Raw genomic sequence first — 18,554 nt, forward strand, 5'->3', positions numbered from 1 at the left:
TGTCTGTCGCCAAAGGGCAACGCTTTTTCCAAGTTCCCTCTTGCCTTCCCGGGCGTCATGCCGGGGGACGGCACCACCAGATTTCTCCATGTTAATGGAAACCCGATCCACCATTTCTTCTTATGTGCTGAGCTTTTCGCAGTACATGATGGTTGACGTCGTTAAGATCCGTCGCGACTTTTCCATCAACAAAGCTTGCTTGTTGAGCTGTGGAGTAACCACCGGTAAGTCTGTGTTGTGCGTTTTTTATTATTATTTTCTAATTTTTTATAATAATAATAAAAAAATTCTTACTCAAATCAGATCGCATAGCAAATATAGCACATTTATCATGTAATTGATTATTTTTTTAAAATTATACATCAATCACATAATACTGTATTATGTATGTCATATAATTAATTTTAATATGATCAGACGGAATTCGAGTTAGAATTTTTCAAATAATAAACACCATTTTATATGGAAAAATAGAGCAAAGCCTATAAGTGGCAGCCGCCTGTTGACATTAGATTCAATCCGAAAAGTGAAGAGGACCAATTATATACATTAAATTTATTAGGAAACAATGTTGAATGTCCAGTCCGTGAAAGCCCATGTACTTGGTTTTGGGCCTGGAACTGCTTATCTATCTCCATCCAGCGTTGCTGTTAGTCCCTTCTCGTCTCTTTCTATTCTCTCTCTCTTCTTCGGCAGCTGAACAGTTTCTCCGCCGCCGCCCAATTTTCCTCGTTCAATGGCCGAGGTTGACGCTTCCAAGCCCCAATCCCTAGCTGAGGTATTTCGATTTCTGGACGTCTACTTGCCTTTGAGTTTTTATTGAATCTTCTTAGTTCCGTTGTTTTTAATAGATTTGATCTTTGGATATCGTATTGTGCTCGATGAAATCGTGCCGCGACCTATGAGTTTATGAATATGTCAGATTTGATTTCTGTGGCGGCGGTTTTGTTACTTTTTTGGGTGGGAGTGGGTTTGAGGGGAATGGTTTAGAGTTCTCGTTAGTGTGTATTTTTAGTCTGACTTTGCGGAAAAAATGGGGGTTGTTTGCTTAACTTTTTCGTGGGAATTTCTGCTTATATGAATAGAAGGGTCCGTAGAATGGGCCTGATATTGGATCGGGGGTTCAAGATTCGGGCATAAGACTTGGTTCTACATTTGATGGAGTATTTGTTTGAGTAAATGTGTGCCGATTTCAGAATGAGTGAATAATTCAAACCATTTTGGTTTTTCTTGTTTGTCTCTGGTACTTGTACTCGCAATTTTACTTTTTAACGTGGAAGCATTTGAATTGAAGAAATCATGTCTGATTTGCTTTTTTTCTTTTGGATTTTGCAATCTTCAGTGTGGAAAGTTTTGAAGGGAAAATGTACTTTAATAAATCTATGCAATTCATTTTGTATTGTTTTAAAACCAGTTAAAAATAGACCAAATGTTTAGCTTCACAAGTTTGGGTTGATTATGGAATACACTTGATTCTGGCGCATTCAAAATCCTGCAAAACTCTGAACCTATATATATTTTTCAATCATTAAGACAATAAAATGTACTTCAAGTTGTTACCTATATTTTTACGCATGTATGAGTAATAAACACTCACTATTTAAGCATGATCTGACAGTTTAAGTAAATTTTGTCTCCTCCAAACACAATAGTGGACATCTATGGATTCATTTTTAATAATTTTCAATTATCTTAAAAACAATAGTAACCCGTTCATCATAATCTCTGGCGCACATTCCGGACCTCCAAAACTCAAACTCATTTTTCCATACCAACTAAAACCTCCCCGAAAGCAACTTCAAACATCGTGCTAATGTTTTGCTTGTGAATGGCTTAACAAGAGATGTGATGGGTGCTATTCTCAATTGGTGGATAAACTCAATTCTTTCTGTAGCTGGTCTCTTTGCTTTCGAAATATCTAGACCTTTGCGTAGTAGTTAATGGCGCTCCTTGGCGCGAGGCACGAGAGGCGCAGCCCTCACGCCAATCGCTGCCTATGGCACGCTCTTGGGCGCCCCTTTATGAAGATGGGCCTGGGCAGCCTGGCTACTAGCTGGGCAGCCTGGGCCCATCAATTAAAAAAAAAACCCTAATAAATAAGAGAATTTTTAGCTGAAATAAATATTCTGCATGCATGATTAACCTGTTCATTCTTGCCTTTTCTTTCTTCGATTCTCTTCTTCCTTTGCGACTGCATCTTCTTCTTCATTTCTTCTCTTCTTGTTCTCTTCCATAGTAGTCTGCCGCTACTGCGTGACTGGACCTCTAGTTTTTTTTTTCTTTGTTTTAGTGTTTAGAACTTTAGACTATTACTGTTTTGATTTATTTATGTAATTGTTTGTAGACTTGTAGTCTATGATTGGGTTACTTCTTTAATTAAGTAGAATTAGATGATTGGATTTAGGCTTATTTGTTTTTTGATAAACAATTTAGGATTTATTTGAATCTTTAGGACTTTTGCTATCCTTCAATGGTTCAATATTGGTCGTTTTAATTATATGAAGTTTTGTTATGTTGAATTTGTTGTTTATCTCCTTATACATTAATGTAGTCAAAATACTACTAATTATATAAATATATAGATTATTTCTTATATTTGCGTCATCCTTCGAAAAGGCGTGCGCTGCGCCATGTGCGACTGACTACTATGATTATTGGTTATTTAAGATTTAATATTTCCATATTTGGGGCTAAAAGGATTAATTGTTTAGAGAAACTGAAGTTGATGTCAAATATCAAGGTTCGCAAGATTAAAAGGATTTTGTTAATATTTTGTGTTGTTGAAGAATTCTTCCTCAAATGGAAGCTAAGTTCTATAAGACCTCAATGAATCTATAATGCTACATTTGACCAATCTAACAGTTGGTGTAGTAAGGAAGAATATACACATAAAATGAACAGATTGTTTGCATACTAGTTTTATGCAGTGTTGTTACAGTAGACAGTGATTCTTTTACAATTTTGCCTGTTGTTGATTACCAAATGTCAACACTTCCTTCATGCTTTTGTTGGACTTGGAAAATGGTAATCTTAGCATCTACAGATTGAGGTTATTTCTTTCTGTGATACAAAGATGTGATAGGATACCAAGTTTGACTTCCGTCAAAATCATTTTCTAATCGCAGATAGGATAATATAAAATGTATCAAAACTTGGAAATCAGATTTTAGGTCAAGAAACAGTGATCTATCTGTATGGTGGCAAGAAAATGATATGAGAATATGGAGGATGAGCAAGCTGACAGTTTTAATTTAAGATTTTGATAATCTCATCTGTAGTTTAATTTCTTGATTTTGGGTCTTGTTTAGAAGTAGATATTGACATTAAGAGAAGAGGCAACACTTTGTTATAGATTATTGCCTTTCCAAATTGATTGTGACAGAATTTTATATCCACCTATTCTTTGGCCCCTGTTTTAACTCATACCATCTAAAGAAAATAATGTTGGTGCATTAAACTTTCATCATGTTTGGAAAATTTGTTATGTCAAAGGTTAGTGTAAAGGTATGGGGTAAGACTCTTGTAAATAGAAATTACCTAAACCAAGGACATTTAACGTGGAAAGTAATAAAGATGTTGCTCTCATTTTCCCTATCAATTTTCCTTATTGGAGCTTTAGTTTGTCATAGCATACTGTATCTAATTACTTGGTGTACAGCAATATTTACTGGAGGAGAAAGAAAAAAAATCAGATGTGGCTGTTCAACCTGTAGAAGAGTCTGAGGTCAAACCCTCAATAGATGCTCCTACCGAGGAAATTGTTCAGAAAACTGAGGAAAACCCAACTGTTGTTGATAGTGAAGTCGCTCCTGCTGCTACTGGAGGGGATAGTGAAACCTCTGACGTGGCTGCTGGAGATAGCAAGGAAACCAGTCCTGCCGATGCCAATCCGGCTCCCAGCGAAGAAAGCAATGACACCGCTGAATCTGAGAACACCAATAACCAGGAAGCTGAAGAGACTCCGGAGATCAAGGTTCAGCTTGACTGATCACAGCTCTCCCACTTTAGCCTTCCTGCTTGATGTCTTCACTCTATTGCTTACTCATTCTCTGCATTTCCTTTTACACTTGTACTTGCAGCTTGAGACAGCACCAGCAGATTTCCGTTTCCCAACTACTAACCAAACAAGACACTGCTTCACCAGATATATTGAGTATCATCGGTGGGTTCACTAAATTTTCTTACTCCTTTCTTCATTTGATATGTTATATGTTTCCTCCTCCAAGTTTGTCAATTTGTTTGTGTTCTCAGGTGTATTGCTGCAAAGGGTGAAGGAGCGCCTGAGTGTGACAAGTTTGCTAAATATTATCGCTCCCTCTGCCCGGGTGAATGGGTATGTTAGCATCAACTATATGGAACGATGCTTATTCATCAAAGCCAATGCACTTGACCAACCTCCCCTCCCCCCTCTAAAATAAATGAAGAATGAATATTATAAAACCAGGTCAAACAAAAATAAGTCTAGCAGACGAAGATTTGGAAATGGGTTAATAAGGAGGGTAAGTACTTAATTGAGAGTATGACGGGGCTTGTTGAAATTAATACCCCTCCCCCGTGTTCGTCATCACTCACATCATATTTAATCTCAATTATTTGTGATAAATGAGTTTCTGGGTAAAAAGAATTGAAATTATTACAAGACCTTTAGCAGTTTTCTCAACTAGCTGCGAACTTTATTGTGATGTGCTTCTGCAGATTGATAGATGGAACGAGCAAAGGGAAAATGGAACTTTTCCAGGTCCTCTGTAACTCGTACTACTGCTCAAAAGAGTCGTACATCTTCAAATCTGTCCCAAGCATAGAGCGCTTCTTCTTCTAAACAGCTGAGGAATAAAAATTAAGGCTTGTCCTTGAGAGGAATTCAAGCCTGAACTGTAACTGGTGGCCTTTTGAACCATATTGTTGCCTATCTTGTATTTACTGATAAATTTTCATCAAGTACTATACTCGTTCATGGAAAATTTTCTATAAGTTCGGAATAGATGTCACACTTTTCCATTGAACATGAGGCCTCTGTTCAAGAATATTTAAATAGACTGTTCAAGAATATTCAACATGGCACCAAAGCCTTCAGAATAAAGTCTTTCGTGGCATCAAAATGAACTTTAGATATAAAGTGAAAAATTTAGCTCTATACTTTTGCACTGCTGCATTTAAAGTATTGACACGAACGTTCAATATGTGGAAAACAATTGTACTTCAGACAATAAAATTTTGTTTTGAGATGTTTTGAGAGAATAGAGCAAGTATAATGAAAAGTTGGGTGTAACAAATATGGTTTTAAGATCTATGACAACTCAACTCTATTCAGGCAAAATCAATCTTTATAATTATCAACTCTTAGATTATCACTGATACATGCAATGAGTGTTTTGTGCAATGTGTAGTTTCATACTCAGATTCTGTCTGTCTTCTGTGCGTGTTTCTTAATTGAGCGGAAGAACGATTCTCTTCTTTTAGGATGATTCGCAGCATTCATTTGAGTATCTAAAAAGGTTAAGAACCATTTGAAAATACGATATCATAAAATAAAATGTTGACATCACCTCACATCTAAGGTTTCACAGCCCACATGAATGTGAACCCATTTGGATGGCATGAGGAGGTCTCTACAATAGAATATCAATCCTGCTGTATTGACCGACTCAAAAATGAAACCTCTATATATATGTACCCTGAAAATTGGTCTTTTCCTCCATGTGCAGCGGTCACATGCAGGGGCTCGTCTCAGTGAAGCAACATCCTTCTTTCCCCCACCACATGTACCAGGATTCTGTTGACCCATCAATCTGTATCCACTGTTGCTTCATTGACTTCTATCCACCATGTATGCACAACGAGCACCCAAAACTCTGTTCATACTGGCATCAAGTCCTCAGGTTTCATGTAAAAAAGAGCAAAACCTGCAAACGGTGCCAGCAACCTACATGCTTTGAGTGTCATGTTTCCTGGAAAGCATTTCTTCCAGTGATCTACTTGATAATAAGAGAGCCGTTCATATGTGGAGACTCCTTCTGACATAAACAATCAGGTAAAGGATTTACGTAAAATGGTTCTTCTGATCGAAACCTTTCTGTTCCCTTGGTTCCTGAGATTGGGCCTTTTCTCTTCCTCGGAGATCCTTGCCTGAGAGTTAAGAATAAGAATGAGAATCAAGTATGATATTTCAATATAATAAGCAGCTCAAAGTCTTCTCCACATACAAGTTTTAGTACCAAAGTACCCCTGCCAAGCAAGATATATTTGAGCTCAAAATAGAAGCAGAAGTAAGAACAGAATGAAAGAGAAAAGAAAAAGAAGAATTGATGAAAGAATGACAGTTATCACTGCCTGAGTTATGAAATAACCAACCTTCCCAACCAGATCAGTCTATAACTCAAAGCTCAACTCTACAGGCAGAAGAGGGTTGGTTTGATCAAACCATGAACCATCCAAATTAGATGAAGATGAAGAACAATGAAAATTTTGCTTGAATCACTCATATGCATTGGATCTAGGGATGTCTGCATGTATGCATGAAAAGAATAGATCTAAAATTTAATCCTTAGAAGTTCAAGCAAGTTAAATGGTGACGAGAAGCAATCTGCATAAAGTTGCTCTATGTTTTTATTTGGGTAAATTACAATTTGCCTTATGAACTATGACTGTATTTACATTTTGCCATCTAAACATTTTTTGGTGTCAACTTATCATCTCAACTTCGCGAAATTTACACTTTGTCATATATATAAATGTTTTCCGGTTCTGCCAGAAAAACATGTGCACATGTTGGAAAACATCATTATATTGCCCTTAAATATCACACATACACTACATGCAATATTTTTCTGACTATAAAATCGTCTAGAAAATGGTCTTATATGGCAAAGTGCAAATCTTGCAAAGTTGATTTAGTAAGTTAGCATAAAAAAAAGTTTAAATGATAGTGTAAAAACAGACATGTTTCGCATGGCGAAATGTCATTTACCCTTATTATTATTATCATCATATGTAAGTACAAAAGTGGGCAAAGCAATAGCAGCCAATGTGATTCGATAGAAGACAAACCCATGGAAAGATTAGAAAGAGCATGCACTAAGGATGAATTTGTGCATTCAACCTAGACGTGATCTCATTTATCAAGACAATGAACACGCAGACATGGATATCATATTATTATGCCTGCATAAGTGAAGCAAATGAAACTCGGTGACAGAGGACCATATTCCTTATTGGGCATACCTTTTTCTATGCAGTTCAATGACTCTATTAGAGAGATTTTTGCCTTCTTTCATTGTTCCACCCTCAATTTTATTAAACAACCGAACAAGCGCCTTCCTAAAGAACATAAAAACTTAGAAAATAAGCAATTTAACATCGTAATGGGTACTGAATTAGTATTATAGAAGCGCAAAAAACATAGATATAATCTCTTGCCTGTCAGGGGAAATGGTTTTCCTATGTCCTAGAAAACGACGATGACCCTCAACTGCCCTCGCCATGTTGCCGGCGTATGTTGGAATGAATATATCACTTTCAACTGACACAATATAGTCAAGTGCAGCCATCTGTGATGCATGATTGATGAAAGGTGCAAGTTCCTCAGCTGATGCCAACTTTTCCTGGGGTATAAACACTGATTGTAAGTAAAACTAGCACTAACCAAATGAACATCAAAGGCAGTTGTGCTTAAAGACTCCAGCATGAAAACCAATATTATAAAGACTCCAGTATGCCTTACCTGTAAGTGCACAAACATTTTTTCAGAAAAATACCATGTATCATATTATATATGTGATGCAAACTAGTTATTGAGACATATCTAAACATTATTTTCTCTGCTGGTGGCATTTTGTTATTTGAGCTCATCAGATATAAACCTGAAATTCATGAAAAAAGAAATGCTGAATTCTAACCAAGTAAAAGGACCAAATGACACAAAGTATCACATCGGCACTCAAGGTTTGGCCTGTTCAATCGCAAGATCAAACAAGCACTGTAGGTCTAATTAACATATTCCAGTGTAATCTCCTGAAATTTTCAATATACATGTTTATGAGAGAGGTAATCCACACCAAAATCCACATGCCCAACCACAACAGCTATTATCCTTTCAAATACTACACTACATTTGGACACTTAGTAACTAGAAGGATACTTGAAAAGGATGTAGCCACCCATATCCAGAAAGTTCCAAGACAACATTAGTACAAAAGGCAAAACACCACAATTTTGTGAAATTCTCCCTTCCATTAGTCACCAAATGACTGGAAGACCATAAATTGAGATATGGAAGCTGCTGTGATACTATATTTTGGAATTTGATTTAGGGGATAGCGGTGATTTTGGTGGTAGTTGTGCAAAAGTTGGGCAGTTTTGAGACGTCAAAGACAGTAATACGGCAGTGATAGATGTTTTTATTTGGTTGTTTATCTCAGCTTTTGAAATTGTTGATATGAGAAGGACAAGAGCTCCAGGTGAAGGAGGCAGCAGTAATCAATGACTTTAGCTGATACAAGTTCGGCAGTGGACCGGAGGTCAATCCGACAAATGGACCAAATTGAACATACATGCTGTCCACTTGTGTTAAACTCAAGCTAAATATACTTAGTATGACTGTGGAATACACCAACTGAGCTTCATGAGCAAGCACGTCAAGTCAACTCAGCTGGTCCCAAACACTCTAAAATTTGAACCTATTTGTCTCTCAGTCAGACGTCCCCACCCGGAAGTCCGAATTCTGTTTGTAGTGATGTAGCGTAATAAAGAGCAACGCTAAGAAAAAACAAGTCCATGATTGTTAGATCCATCAAAATCTTAAACTAAAAATATACAAGAAAAGACAAAACAGAATTCAATACAAGTCATCAGCATAAACTCACCCAGATAGAGTTTCATTGGAAAAGCTTGAAAAAAATGGTACAAAACCAAACTCATAGATCTCTAAAAGAAGAAAAGGTGGACTGCCAACCAGAGCCACATCATACACCTGTTTATACTGCACATCCTTGGTTGAGAATACACTAGACAAATGAAGAATCTTTCTTAAAAACTCCAAGCAAAAGACTAAATTCTTAACTTCCAGAATAAAAAGTGGAAACAGCTAGAAAGGGTTTATGACATTCTTCAATGTTCAATTAGTGCAAGAGAATACATGTTACCTAATAGTATAGTGTGAAGAGGATTTAAAGGCCTGTTCACTTGTATTCTCCAAACTCAATCTCCTTGTCTTAAGCATACAGGCATCCCCCAGCATATAGAAAATCCTTCATACTCTGAAGACTTTAACAATGCCGAGCATAAATTAAAATTAAAATTAAAATTTAGCAGTGGGATTTATATGAAAATAGTGAATACCAAGCCATATTTCTTTTCCTTGACACACAAAGTCAGATCTTATTAAAGCATTCACACGCTTTCTAAGTGAGATGTTTCCCACGGTGGAATTCCAGTCATATATACTGAAACACATCCTGAGACCCTAAATGTAGACTCTAGTGAATGTTTCTTTCCGTTGTCACGAAGCCACCACCAGACTATCCAGCCAAGAGTCATGTGTATTTATCCAGTAAATTTGAATATATCCATGTACTGAACCACTCAATCATCGATTTGCATGTGAAAGAGGTCTAAACTGGTAGTAGCTGACTTAGCACGACGAGCTAGTGAATCCTTCTGCGCAACAGGCAATGGGAGGATAATATTTGCACAGACTTTTCTAATGTATGTGGCTTTTAAGACATAAAGCAGAAGATATTTTTGGGTCTATAAGAGCCCAATATCAGACAAATTTAGGGTTCAATAGATCAAGGAAGGATAATTTTAGTTTCGGTCTTAGAGCTCATGAATAGTTTATTAGTAACAAAGAATAGTTAAAGCTGAAGAAAGAAGAGTCATCAAGAGAAAAAACAATAGAAGAAAAGAAAAAAGAGTAGGGTGCTTTACCCTCACAACTGGCAAGTGCCATCCAAATATCTCTGAATTTTCATTATAATCCACCCAAAACAAAGAGAATGCATCTTAACCATAGACTTCAAGTACTTCTCCTACTAGAATAAGGAACAGAACTCACAAGTAAAAAACTAATAAGTAGTTTAAAAGTAGATTGAATCAAAGTAAAAGACCATAAAGCACTACAGGGTACTTACGGGACAAAGGTTACATTCAAAACGTGCAAAATACTACCACACTTCAACAGAAGTAACAACAATTGAAAGAAAAGACTCTAAATTACCAAGAATCAGGTCCTTTTGACCAAAGATATATCCTGGTTAGCACAAGAAACATAAACATATATTTTGACTTTCAAAGTATTTTGTGAATTGCATTGACATTTGCATATAGGTGAATGATAGTCTTAGCTTTATATGCCTATGGAAGCTCATGCACTAGAACATAACCATATCATACTAGCAACCAATTCACAAGCATCTTAAATTTATTAGAACATCAAGAATGATGAGGACAATATAATGTATATACCTTGTTCATTAACACAGGATACCGAGACTGCAGTGCGGCCATACGAGGTTCACCCCCATATATCTCTCCAGCAGCAATGTATATTGGGGTGTTTGATGGAAAACCAAGAGCTCTAAGGAATATTCCAACTTCCTTCGGAGTTAATGGGCAAAAGCCACTCATTCTCTGTTCTAGAGGGTCGATATCTTTTACTTTCCACCATGTTGTATTCTCTCTAGAAAGTCCAACAAAAGAAAAAAATAACACATTATTTCAGTGTAAGATATCAGGCATGCACAAAAATAATCAGATATCCTACCTGATTGTCTTTAGTTCCTCGGCTTCTTCCGGGGATAAATCATGGGTGCAGCCACTGAAGGCAAGCATGTCCTTTTCAAATCGTAAATGTAAAGCAATATAGTGACCATGGGACCTCATGCGATCTACCAACAACTACAAAGTTTAAAATTGACAAACTGTTCAAGGGACATGCATTCATTTAAAAGACAGAAGCAAGCAAAAGTGCAAAACAAAGTAAGATAATTCCAAGGATTCTGAATTTAGAACAACTGAATTAAGTGATTACCTTTCCCATTCTCTCAATTTCAGGTGCAAAGCGAAGGGCTTCATAGCAAGCACGGCATCGCAACTTCTGAATGTCAGGAGGAAGGTTATTGTTTGCTAACCGAGAATCAGATTTTGCTGCTCGAATCACCTAGCAATTTCTCCCACATAAAAGTCTATTACAAAAATATTCTACACACAAGGGAGTCAAACTCAGTTTCCAGAAATACCTGATATTCTTCCCAGAGCCTTGCTATCTCTTCCTCATAGTAATCCATGCCAGACCAGCTTTTGAAATGTTTCACTGCCCTAGTTGCAGTTGCCAGTTCCTTGGGGAGCTTTTTTATAATTTTTACATCATTAACCAAAGAATTTATAAAATGGTACTCATCAAAAACATCAGAGAAGTTGCTGCAATTCAGAGAAGATTAAATCAAAAAAGACTTACTTCAGGCACGTCAATATTCTACACAGAACTACAAAAGTTAGCAGCATACCTGGAATCTTGCCAATATGATCGTTTATCTAGTTCAGGAATCACAAGTGTGGCATTTATAATGCGTGCAACTGCAACCATATCGCATATCTGCAAGCAAGAAGCAATTTATGTGGGATGTTGGCGAACAAACTGCTCAGCAATATACTACAAGTGTCCAAGCTTGGCATTGCACAAGCTCCTCATAGATTTAAGTTTGTCCATGCTTGTGAATGCTTAAAAGAAACCCATGAGACTTGCCCCCTGAGGTGGAGCGGCGAATCCCATTTGTCCAACAGCCACTAGACTGGCATTTGGGTGTAAGCCCAGACACAAGGGGCATACACTCTTTGCACCACAGTTGGTAATGCCACAGACAAATTTGAAAAAAAGAAGTTGTGTTCCTAACTTCTAAGACTTTATTGCTTAAATTGTAATAAACAGCAATTTTAAAATTCAAAATCAGTTAACCAAGGTTAAAACAATTTGACGAGGATTAAAGGAATACTCTCCCACAAGTTCTACACTTCACTTCCCAAAAAATTTTACTTTTTCTTTTCCATATAATACCCTCAATCTCCCCATTGGTTTTAGAAGGACAATTTTAAATCAGTAAATCAAGGTTAGAATAATTTGACAAAAATTAAAGAAGTACTATCTAACAAGTTCTACAATTTTCTTCTCCAAAATCTCACTCTTCATTCCCATAGAATAGCCTCAATCTTCTCATTAGTTTTAGGGCATTGTTCCCAGCAAAGTTACTTATATGCCTTTTATCATTTTTAACTCTAACCATATAGTTATAGGCTTTTATTCTAGTTAGGAAAAAAAGCAGAAATGAGTTACAATACGTTCCTTACTTTTTCCCACTCAAGATCCTCCTTATTCATTTTCTTGTTTTAATACTAAGAACACCATTGTTCATATTGTAGTTCTGGTATCTCCAGAGCTATCACTCAGACCCTTCTTGTTTACAGTATATATTATTCCAACTGTCCAAAACTGTAAGCTCCCTTTGACTTAGCTTGGAGTCTTAGATGATAATTTAAAAGGTGAAAGTTCTATTTAAGTTTTACACTATTGCTCTTAATAGGAGTTATTCAAGTAGTCAAATTGAATCACTACTTTGAACAAACGATACTTTTAGAAATAAAATTTCTTGGAAACTGACTCTTACTGTGGAAAGTCCCAGAAATGGAAATGGAGCTTTAATTCTCGTACGGTGCATGTCTTTTGTATCTTAATTTCTTCTTTCAAATTTTTCGGGTAGTTTACAATATGTTAGCTTCATTTGTAAAACTGCAATTCCAAAAATAACCAAAAAAAAACTAGCAAATTATACGAATACCACCTGCTTCTGAAGCATTTTACACCCCATCCTGAACCTGTCATCTCCCAGGCAAAATAATAAGACTAGGCCTGGTTATGCAACTCTTGAGGGTAATATGAGGAGCTTAAAATGTATGATCCCTATGTAATAGGAAAAGGAGTTCAAATGTCTTGGTTTGCTAATAAATCTGTTGTTTTGGAATACAATATTGGCATGTGGAAAAGCATGAACTAGGACACTCTCAACTCAAACTTCAAGGAAAACATGCTAGAGTATGCTCGAAGTTCAATTCATAATATAGTGCAAACTATTTATACAGCAGAGCATTTCCAACTAAGACTCAACTGACCTAATGGCATTAATTACATGACTAAACATTTTACTGTTTAGTTACATCTGAAATGAATTTAATTAACATACCCTCAAACAGAAATTGTTAGTTACCTCTTTGATTCCTACACCCGTAGTTTCTTCTCTCTTACAGATCATCATAGCTCAAAGCCTTAGCATTCTTATTTGCAGACCATTAAACCTAACTATCCTAGGCCATAGTGAGGTTAAGTATTTTGTATTTATCTGGAATTCTTCTGCAAGAAAGAAGCAATAAAATGAGATTGCTAGAATGCTATATCATTCTTTCTGGTTGGTCCTTTGGCTTTACATTATTGACTTTTGCAAACACAGACTAATAGAGGTGAGAGCAGAGATGATACAATACCTGAAGTCAATTAAGAAGACAAAAACAAGATAACTTGTTAATTTAAACCAAAAAATACGAGAGGAGAAAGACAAACCCCTGCCCTCATCTGATTAAGGCCACCATTTGCATGTACGAGCAGGTAACCCCGAGACTCTGGAGGAGCTGAAAAACAGATGACAATAAAGACAATAAGCAACAAATTAACAATAAAATAATATATACAAAGAATAAACTTCTAAGTTTGCAATTGCTTGGCATTTCATTTCCTCTCATCTCAGAAAAAAAAAATAAAAAGGGATGAGATGGAAATAATTTTAAATAATTTGGATGTGTGAAAAAGTTAAAAGATGATGTTGATGTCATGTACAAAAAGTTTAGGTAAGAAATAAAATGTAATGGTTATAGACTAGGTCATATTTTCTTAGCAAAATGTGTTTGAAATATGTTTTGAAAAAGAATCTAACAAACAAACATGTGAACCAAAAGTATTTCGTGAAGTGAGATGGAAGATTTTCCACAAGCAAGTAAAATCTAGAATTCCCTTACTTGAGTAGGATGAACTCGGATCAGTGCAAGGTGCATAATCTCTATTAGGTAGTGGCTTCCACAGTGTTTCCAAATTCAAGCTCCTTTTTGCACCACGCAACTGTCAAATCTAAATGAGTGAAAACATGAAAGGTGCATGACTACTTTCATCAATAAGCTTGCACCAACACTCCATGACACTAACATCCAAATATAACCACGTATATAACAAGCACAAGCAAAAGACAGATGCAGTTGCACAAATATTATTCTTTTCTGTTTTTGGAATTATAATGCTTACATGACTAAATAGTAGACACAAAATACAATTAGGAACCATATTGAAGAGCAGTCAAAACCTTCTGAGCAATGAGCGGAGCTTCCAACACATGGGGGTGAGCAAACTCTTGCATCCTGCTTCGCTCTCCGCTCACTTTTTGGTAGCTAATTTCATGTTGCTACAAGAATTGAAACTTATCCCAAATCAGTATAGATGCCCAATTCCCCCATCCCAATTTTCAGTAATTACATTAAAAGGGAAAAAGACAACGGCAAAACTACAAGAACAAGGAAGATCTTTCAATTAACCTTGAATCAGCTACAAAAGTTAATTTTTCAAGTAAACTTCAGCTACCTATGCAATTCAGAATAAACCCATGAATGCACCCTGGAACTAAAGTATAAACTAAATCACAAAAAGCGGAACATCAAACATCTAAAAACGAAAAAACTGAAAATCAACATTTATCCTCACGACGACGAGTAAATCTAGAAAAACAAACCCAGAAGTAAAAGAAAAAAAAAGGGAGACGGAAGCACACCGCAGGGAGCTTGTACGCAGCGCCACCAGGCAACTTGCTAACTTCTCGAACATGTACCGAAAGAAGTGCCATGAGGGCTATAGTGGCTATGGCGCACATAAGTACACGCCTGAGAATCAGCACCGTCCGCCACCTCGGCTTCGCCACCAGGCCCACCACCGCCATTTCCTTCTCCTCAACACAAACCAAGAAACAATATCAACCAAATCCCAGAATAAATCCCGTCTCCGTCTTCTTTCAACCTTCTTGATTTGGTTATGTATGGACATAAATGCGCGCGTCTATCTGTATTATGCCTCTCTTGCAGTAGTAGGAAAACTGGTTGGCATTTATGATTTGAGAAGGTAGTGGGAATCGTGGAGGAACGAAACGAAGGGGACCAGTAATGCCCTAATTCCTATATTAATGGGGAGAAAGATACAGTAATATCTAACATTGAAATGGCCAAATATAAAGAAGTGACTGTGGAAAGAAAGAAGGGTTCAGTGAAGGAGAAGATGGTCAACTTCAAGAGTTGACAATTTTTGTTCAGTATATTTGGAAGTTTCATTTTCCATTTTTTGTTTCATAATTAAATATCAAAATTTAAATTATGATTGAAAATACATAATTTTGTATTATACTAATAAAAGTATGTGGTAAAAAGAATTAGTAATAACACATTGTTTTTGCCATTGGTGTCCCGTCAATAAATTCAAAATAGAATTCAAGTCCCAATTAATATATTAATATGAATTATTATAATTTATTTATTATTACTAAGACGCTATTTAAAAAATATATACGAATAATTTAAATAAGTTCCTATTCTTGATACAGACGGAGAAAAATCAATAACTTTAGTGTAAAAAAATATATTTCTAAGGATTGTACTTATATTATGCTAAATTTCGATTGAATTTTTTATTTAAAATAAATATTGCATCTAATATTCCATTTGATGCGTGCAATAAAATACTTATTCAAATATATAATATAATAACATAAATATCATATAAAAAATGTTAATATACTAAATAAAACATAAAATGTAATGCAGTTCTAAACCACAATTTTGAAGTTTGAATTAGTAGCAGATGTACTATTGCTACTCTTGTTCCCCATTGAGGAAATAGAGCTGCACATTTATTCACTAGGAATGCTTAAGCTTACTGCGATATCCAATTTTAGTAGCTGAACACATTTCTAAATTCTAATCGATCCTCGTTTTTTTTCTTTTTATTTCCCTGACAAAAATAGTAAGTCGGGTCGAACCAATATGGTTCCCAGAAGCAATAATCAAGGTGAAGATGAACATTACAATGCAAGAAAAGTACTACTCTTCATAAAGCTCAATGCAACTTCTTAAAGACAATGAAATTTTCGAATGAGTTGACATTGATCAACAATACCAAAGAAAGAATCGATCTAACACCAAGCATCGCATTCTGAAAGCTTGGAGAAAGGGATTCTCCTGCAGTTAAGTGTAAGCCTAGTGCTTAAATCAGTACAGTATACCTAGTAAAGCAGCATATTTGCTACAAAAAAATATGCTGCTGTGTAAGTCACCTCTTCAGTTCCTTTCTTCAGTGTGAGTTTTGTTGTATACTTTTTGCAAATTTCATGTATAATCTAGCTAGGATGATGGGAATGGAGAACAGCAGGAGGATATGTCAATGCCGGCTACTTCCATAGCATTACAAACCCACTGAGGAACATCTCCTTCTGGGAACTACAAGACAGAATCAAACTTAATGAATATAATTATAACACAGGGAAACATAAAGGAACATTCCTGGAAGAGTACCATTTTCTGCAGAAACTTGCACACAAACCTGGGGAAAAAAAAAACGAGCCACAAAAGGGGTAAGTATTTTTATCAGTAAATAACAGAAAATGCAGAGCCTGTGATATTGTTGGATGCGGAAGTTAGGATCATAAACTTTATAGGTGGGTCATTGTTAGTCAAAGATAAGTAACAAGGCAGTGCATCGAAACTAAAACCCAAGAGGGAGCTTTGTGTATTTAGCCAAAGTGACAAGGAATAACAATGTAATTATCTAAAATATATAGGGTTAATTACACCTAGACCAAAATGCAAAATTACACTTTTCACCAAAGAAGTTTTGAAATTATAGTTACAACCCCACAGAAAATTTTCTGACCCCCTTCCGTTATGATTTGGACGAAAAATATTGATGTATATTTTTGTACTTATAAAGGAATAAATCATGACATCCTCTTACAAGTACAAAAATCATTACATGGGAATATTAATTGGGGTAAAATTGAAAATATATGTAACTTTTTTTGCTAAGCATTTCTCATCCAAACCTTAACAAAAGAGGGTCACGTGTAAACAATGGATTTTCGAAGTAAGTGTAAGTGTAATTTTGAAACTTCTTTGGGGGAAAATGTAATTTCACATTTTTAAATGGAGTCTAAGTGTAATTAATCCCAAATATATATGCACAGCCACGTGTAAACATACTCTGGAAATCGGCCTTCAACAATTGATGAGTGTAAATCCCTGCTAAGCTGCAAAAGGGATATAACAGAACATGAATCTGCAGGGAATACAAAGTGGGAGGCTTCCCAACTAATCTTAGAGCAGGAGTTCACAACACCAAATTATGTAGGACAGTACCTTCATCATGTAAAACAAATTATGATAAGATAGTAGTTGAGATCCCATTGCATCTTTAGTAACAAGGCAGTGAATGTATGCCCTTGAGTAATTTTTACATACCTGTAACAACATTGTCCAAAATAAGAAAATCCAAAAGTAATATTCTTAAATAATAATTAAGGGAAGGAGTGGACCATACCATGCACTCGCACATCTGATCAATTGGGCGAGTATCATGTGCCATTGCCTGGTGTTTAAGTTTTAAGACTCCCTGCACAAGAATATAAACCTCCAGTGTAAATTTCACGGGCAACCTTAAATATCTGTTACAGTGTTCACCTTAAAGCAAGTTATGATTGGAAATATACAGGGATAATTACAGGCCCCTCCCTCCCTGAGGTTTTAGTAGTCCCTTAGACCCCATCAAGTTTGAAATCTTACAAGTTCCCAAACACTAGCTACCGTTAAAAAAACCCATAACTAATTTTTTCATACAATTAAAAAAACAAGATAAAAAAGATATCAAATTGAAAGGGGGAAGAAAAAAGCAAGAAAAGTTCAATGAGAAGACAATCCAGAAACACAAGACCGCGTTCATTGAAACTGGATTCTTGCCCATGAATTTTCTTTCTTTAGTTTTGTTTTCTGCATTATGAACTAAGGTATTTGCTAAGGCTTTGAGAAGCTTAATTGAAACAATGGATTGCATAATTTTCTTATTAAATTCACATACTTTATTTCATATGTCCATAAATTATTATGCTTATTTACAATTTCAGAGTGTGATCCCTCTTGAGTTATATAAATTGTGTGGATCAACTAAGGAATTCTGTATAACGAATAAGGTAATTCATAATTGCATCAAATGATATGTAGAGATATATTCATCTAGGTCCATAGGGTTTTTTACAGATTCTAATGCATTATTGTCTCACAAATTACACAATAGAGATTAGAAAGTGTAGCAAATTACTTTGAGAAAAAATTGATCAAAAAGAGGAATCTACTTCAATCGATATGCCCTTAGGCACGGGTATACATAACATAGAAATCACACTTGGAAAGGGTGGACAATTAGTTAGAGCAGCGGG

The 18,554-nt window shown here is 35.9% G+C and overlaps 3 protein-coding genes across 5 annotated transcripts in view; 1 reads left to right on the plus strand and 2 right to left on the minus strand.

The window, feature by feature from the left end:
* On the plus strand, window positions 607–5,050 carry LOC105158974 (cytochrome c oxidase subunit 6b-1). The gene is made up of 5 exons (XM_011075905.2): window positions 607–778; window positions 3,659–3,973; window positions 4,080–4,162; window positions 4,252–4,333; window positions 4,696–5,050. The coding sequence occupies exons 1-5, from the start codon at window positions 737–739 to the stop codon at window positions 4,747–4,749; spliced, it is 576 nt and encodes a 191-aa protein (XP_011074207.1). The 5' UTR covers window positions 607–736; the 3' UTR covers window positions 4,750–5,050.
* LOC105158975 (uncharacterized protein At1g04910) lies at window positions 5,489–15,352 on the minus strand. Of its 2 annotated transcripts, XM_011075906.2 has the most exons (12): window positions 14,856–15,350; window positions 14,394–14,492; window positions 14,056–14,155; window positions 13,604–13,671; window positions 11,502–11,590; window positions 11,235–11,415; window positions 11,027–11,155; window positions 10,760–10,893; window positions 10,462–10,675; window positions 7,417–7,601; window positions 7,222–7,317; window positions 5,489–6,126 (listed from the first exon to the last, which is right to left on the minus strand). In XM_011075906.2, the coding sequence occupies exons 1-12, from the start codon at window positions 15,018–15,020 to the stop codon at window positions 5,973–5,975; spliced, it is 1,614 nt and encodes a 537-aa protein (XP_011074208.1). In that variant the 5' UTR covers window positions 15,021–15,350; the 3' UTR covers window positions 5,489–5,972. The 2 variants fall into 2 exon arrangements, with proteins under 2 accessions (XP_011074208.1, XP_020548120.1); XM_020692461.1 differs by lacking the exon at window positions 14,394–14,492 and having other exon boundaries at window positions 14,856–15,352.
* LOC105158977 (queuine tRNA-ribosyltransferase catalytic subunit 1) overlaps window positions 16,177–18,554 on the minus strand; it is a 10,215-nt gene continuing 7,837 nt past the window's right edge. For both annotated transcript variants that reach the window (XM_011075907.2, XM_011075908.2), the window contains exons 12-16: window positions 17,663–17,734; window positions 17,482–17,583; window positions 17,326–17,372; window positions 16,642–16,669; window positions 16,177–16,566 (exon numbers count right to left, since the gene is read on the minus strand). In XM_011075907.2, coding sequence (XP_011074209.1) covers window positions 16,471–16,566; window positions 16,642–16,669; window positions 17,326–17,372; window positions 17,482–17,583; window positions 17,663–17,734 — 345 coding nt within the window. In that variant the 3' untranslated portion in view covers window positions 16,177–16,470. The remainder of the gene's footprint in view (window positions 16,567–16,641; window positions 16,670–17,325; window positions 17,373–17,481; window positions 17,584–17,662; window positions 17,735–18,554) is intronic.

This window comes from Sesamum indicum, linkage group LG3, assembly GCF_000512975.1.
Source record: "Sesamum indicum cultivar Zhongzhi No. 13 linkage group LG3, S_indicum_v1.0, whole genome shotgun sequence".
NCBI classification, from domain to species: Eukaryota; Viridiplantae; Streptophyta; class Magnoliopsida; order Lamiales; family Pedaliaceae; genus Sesamum; species Sesamum indicum.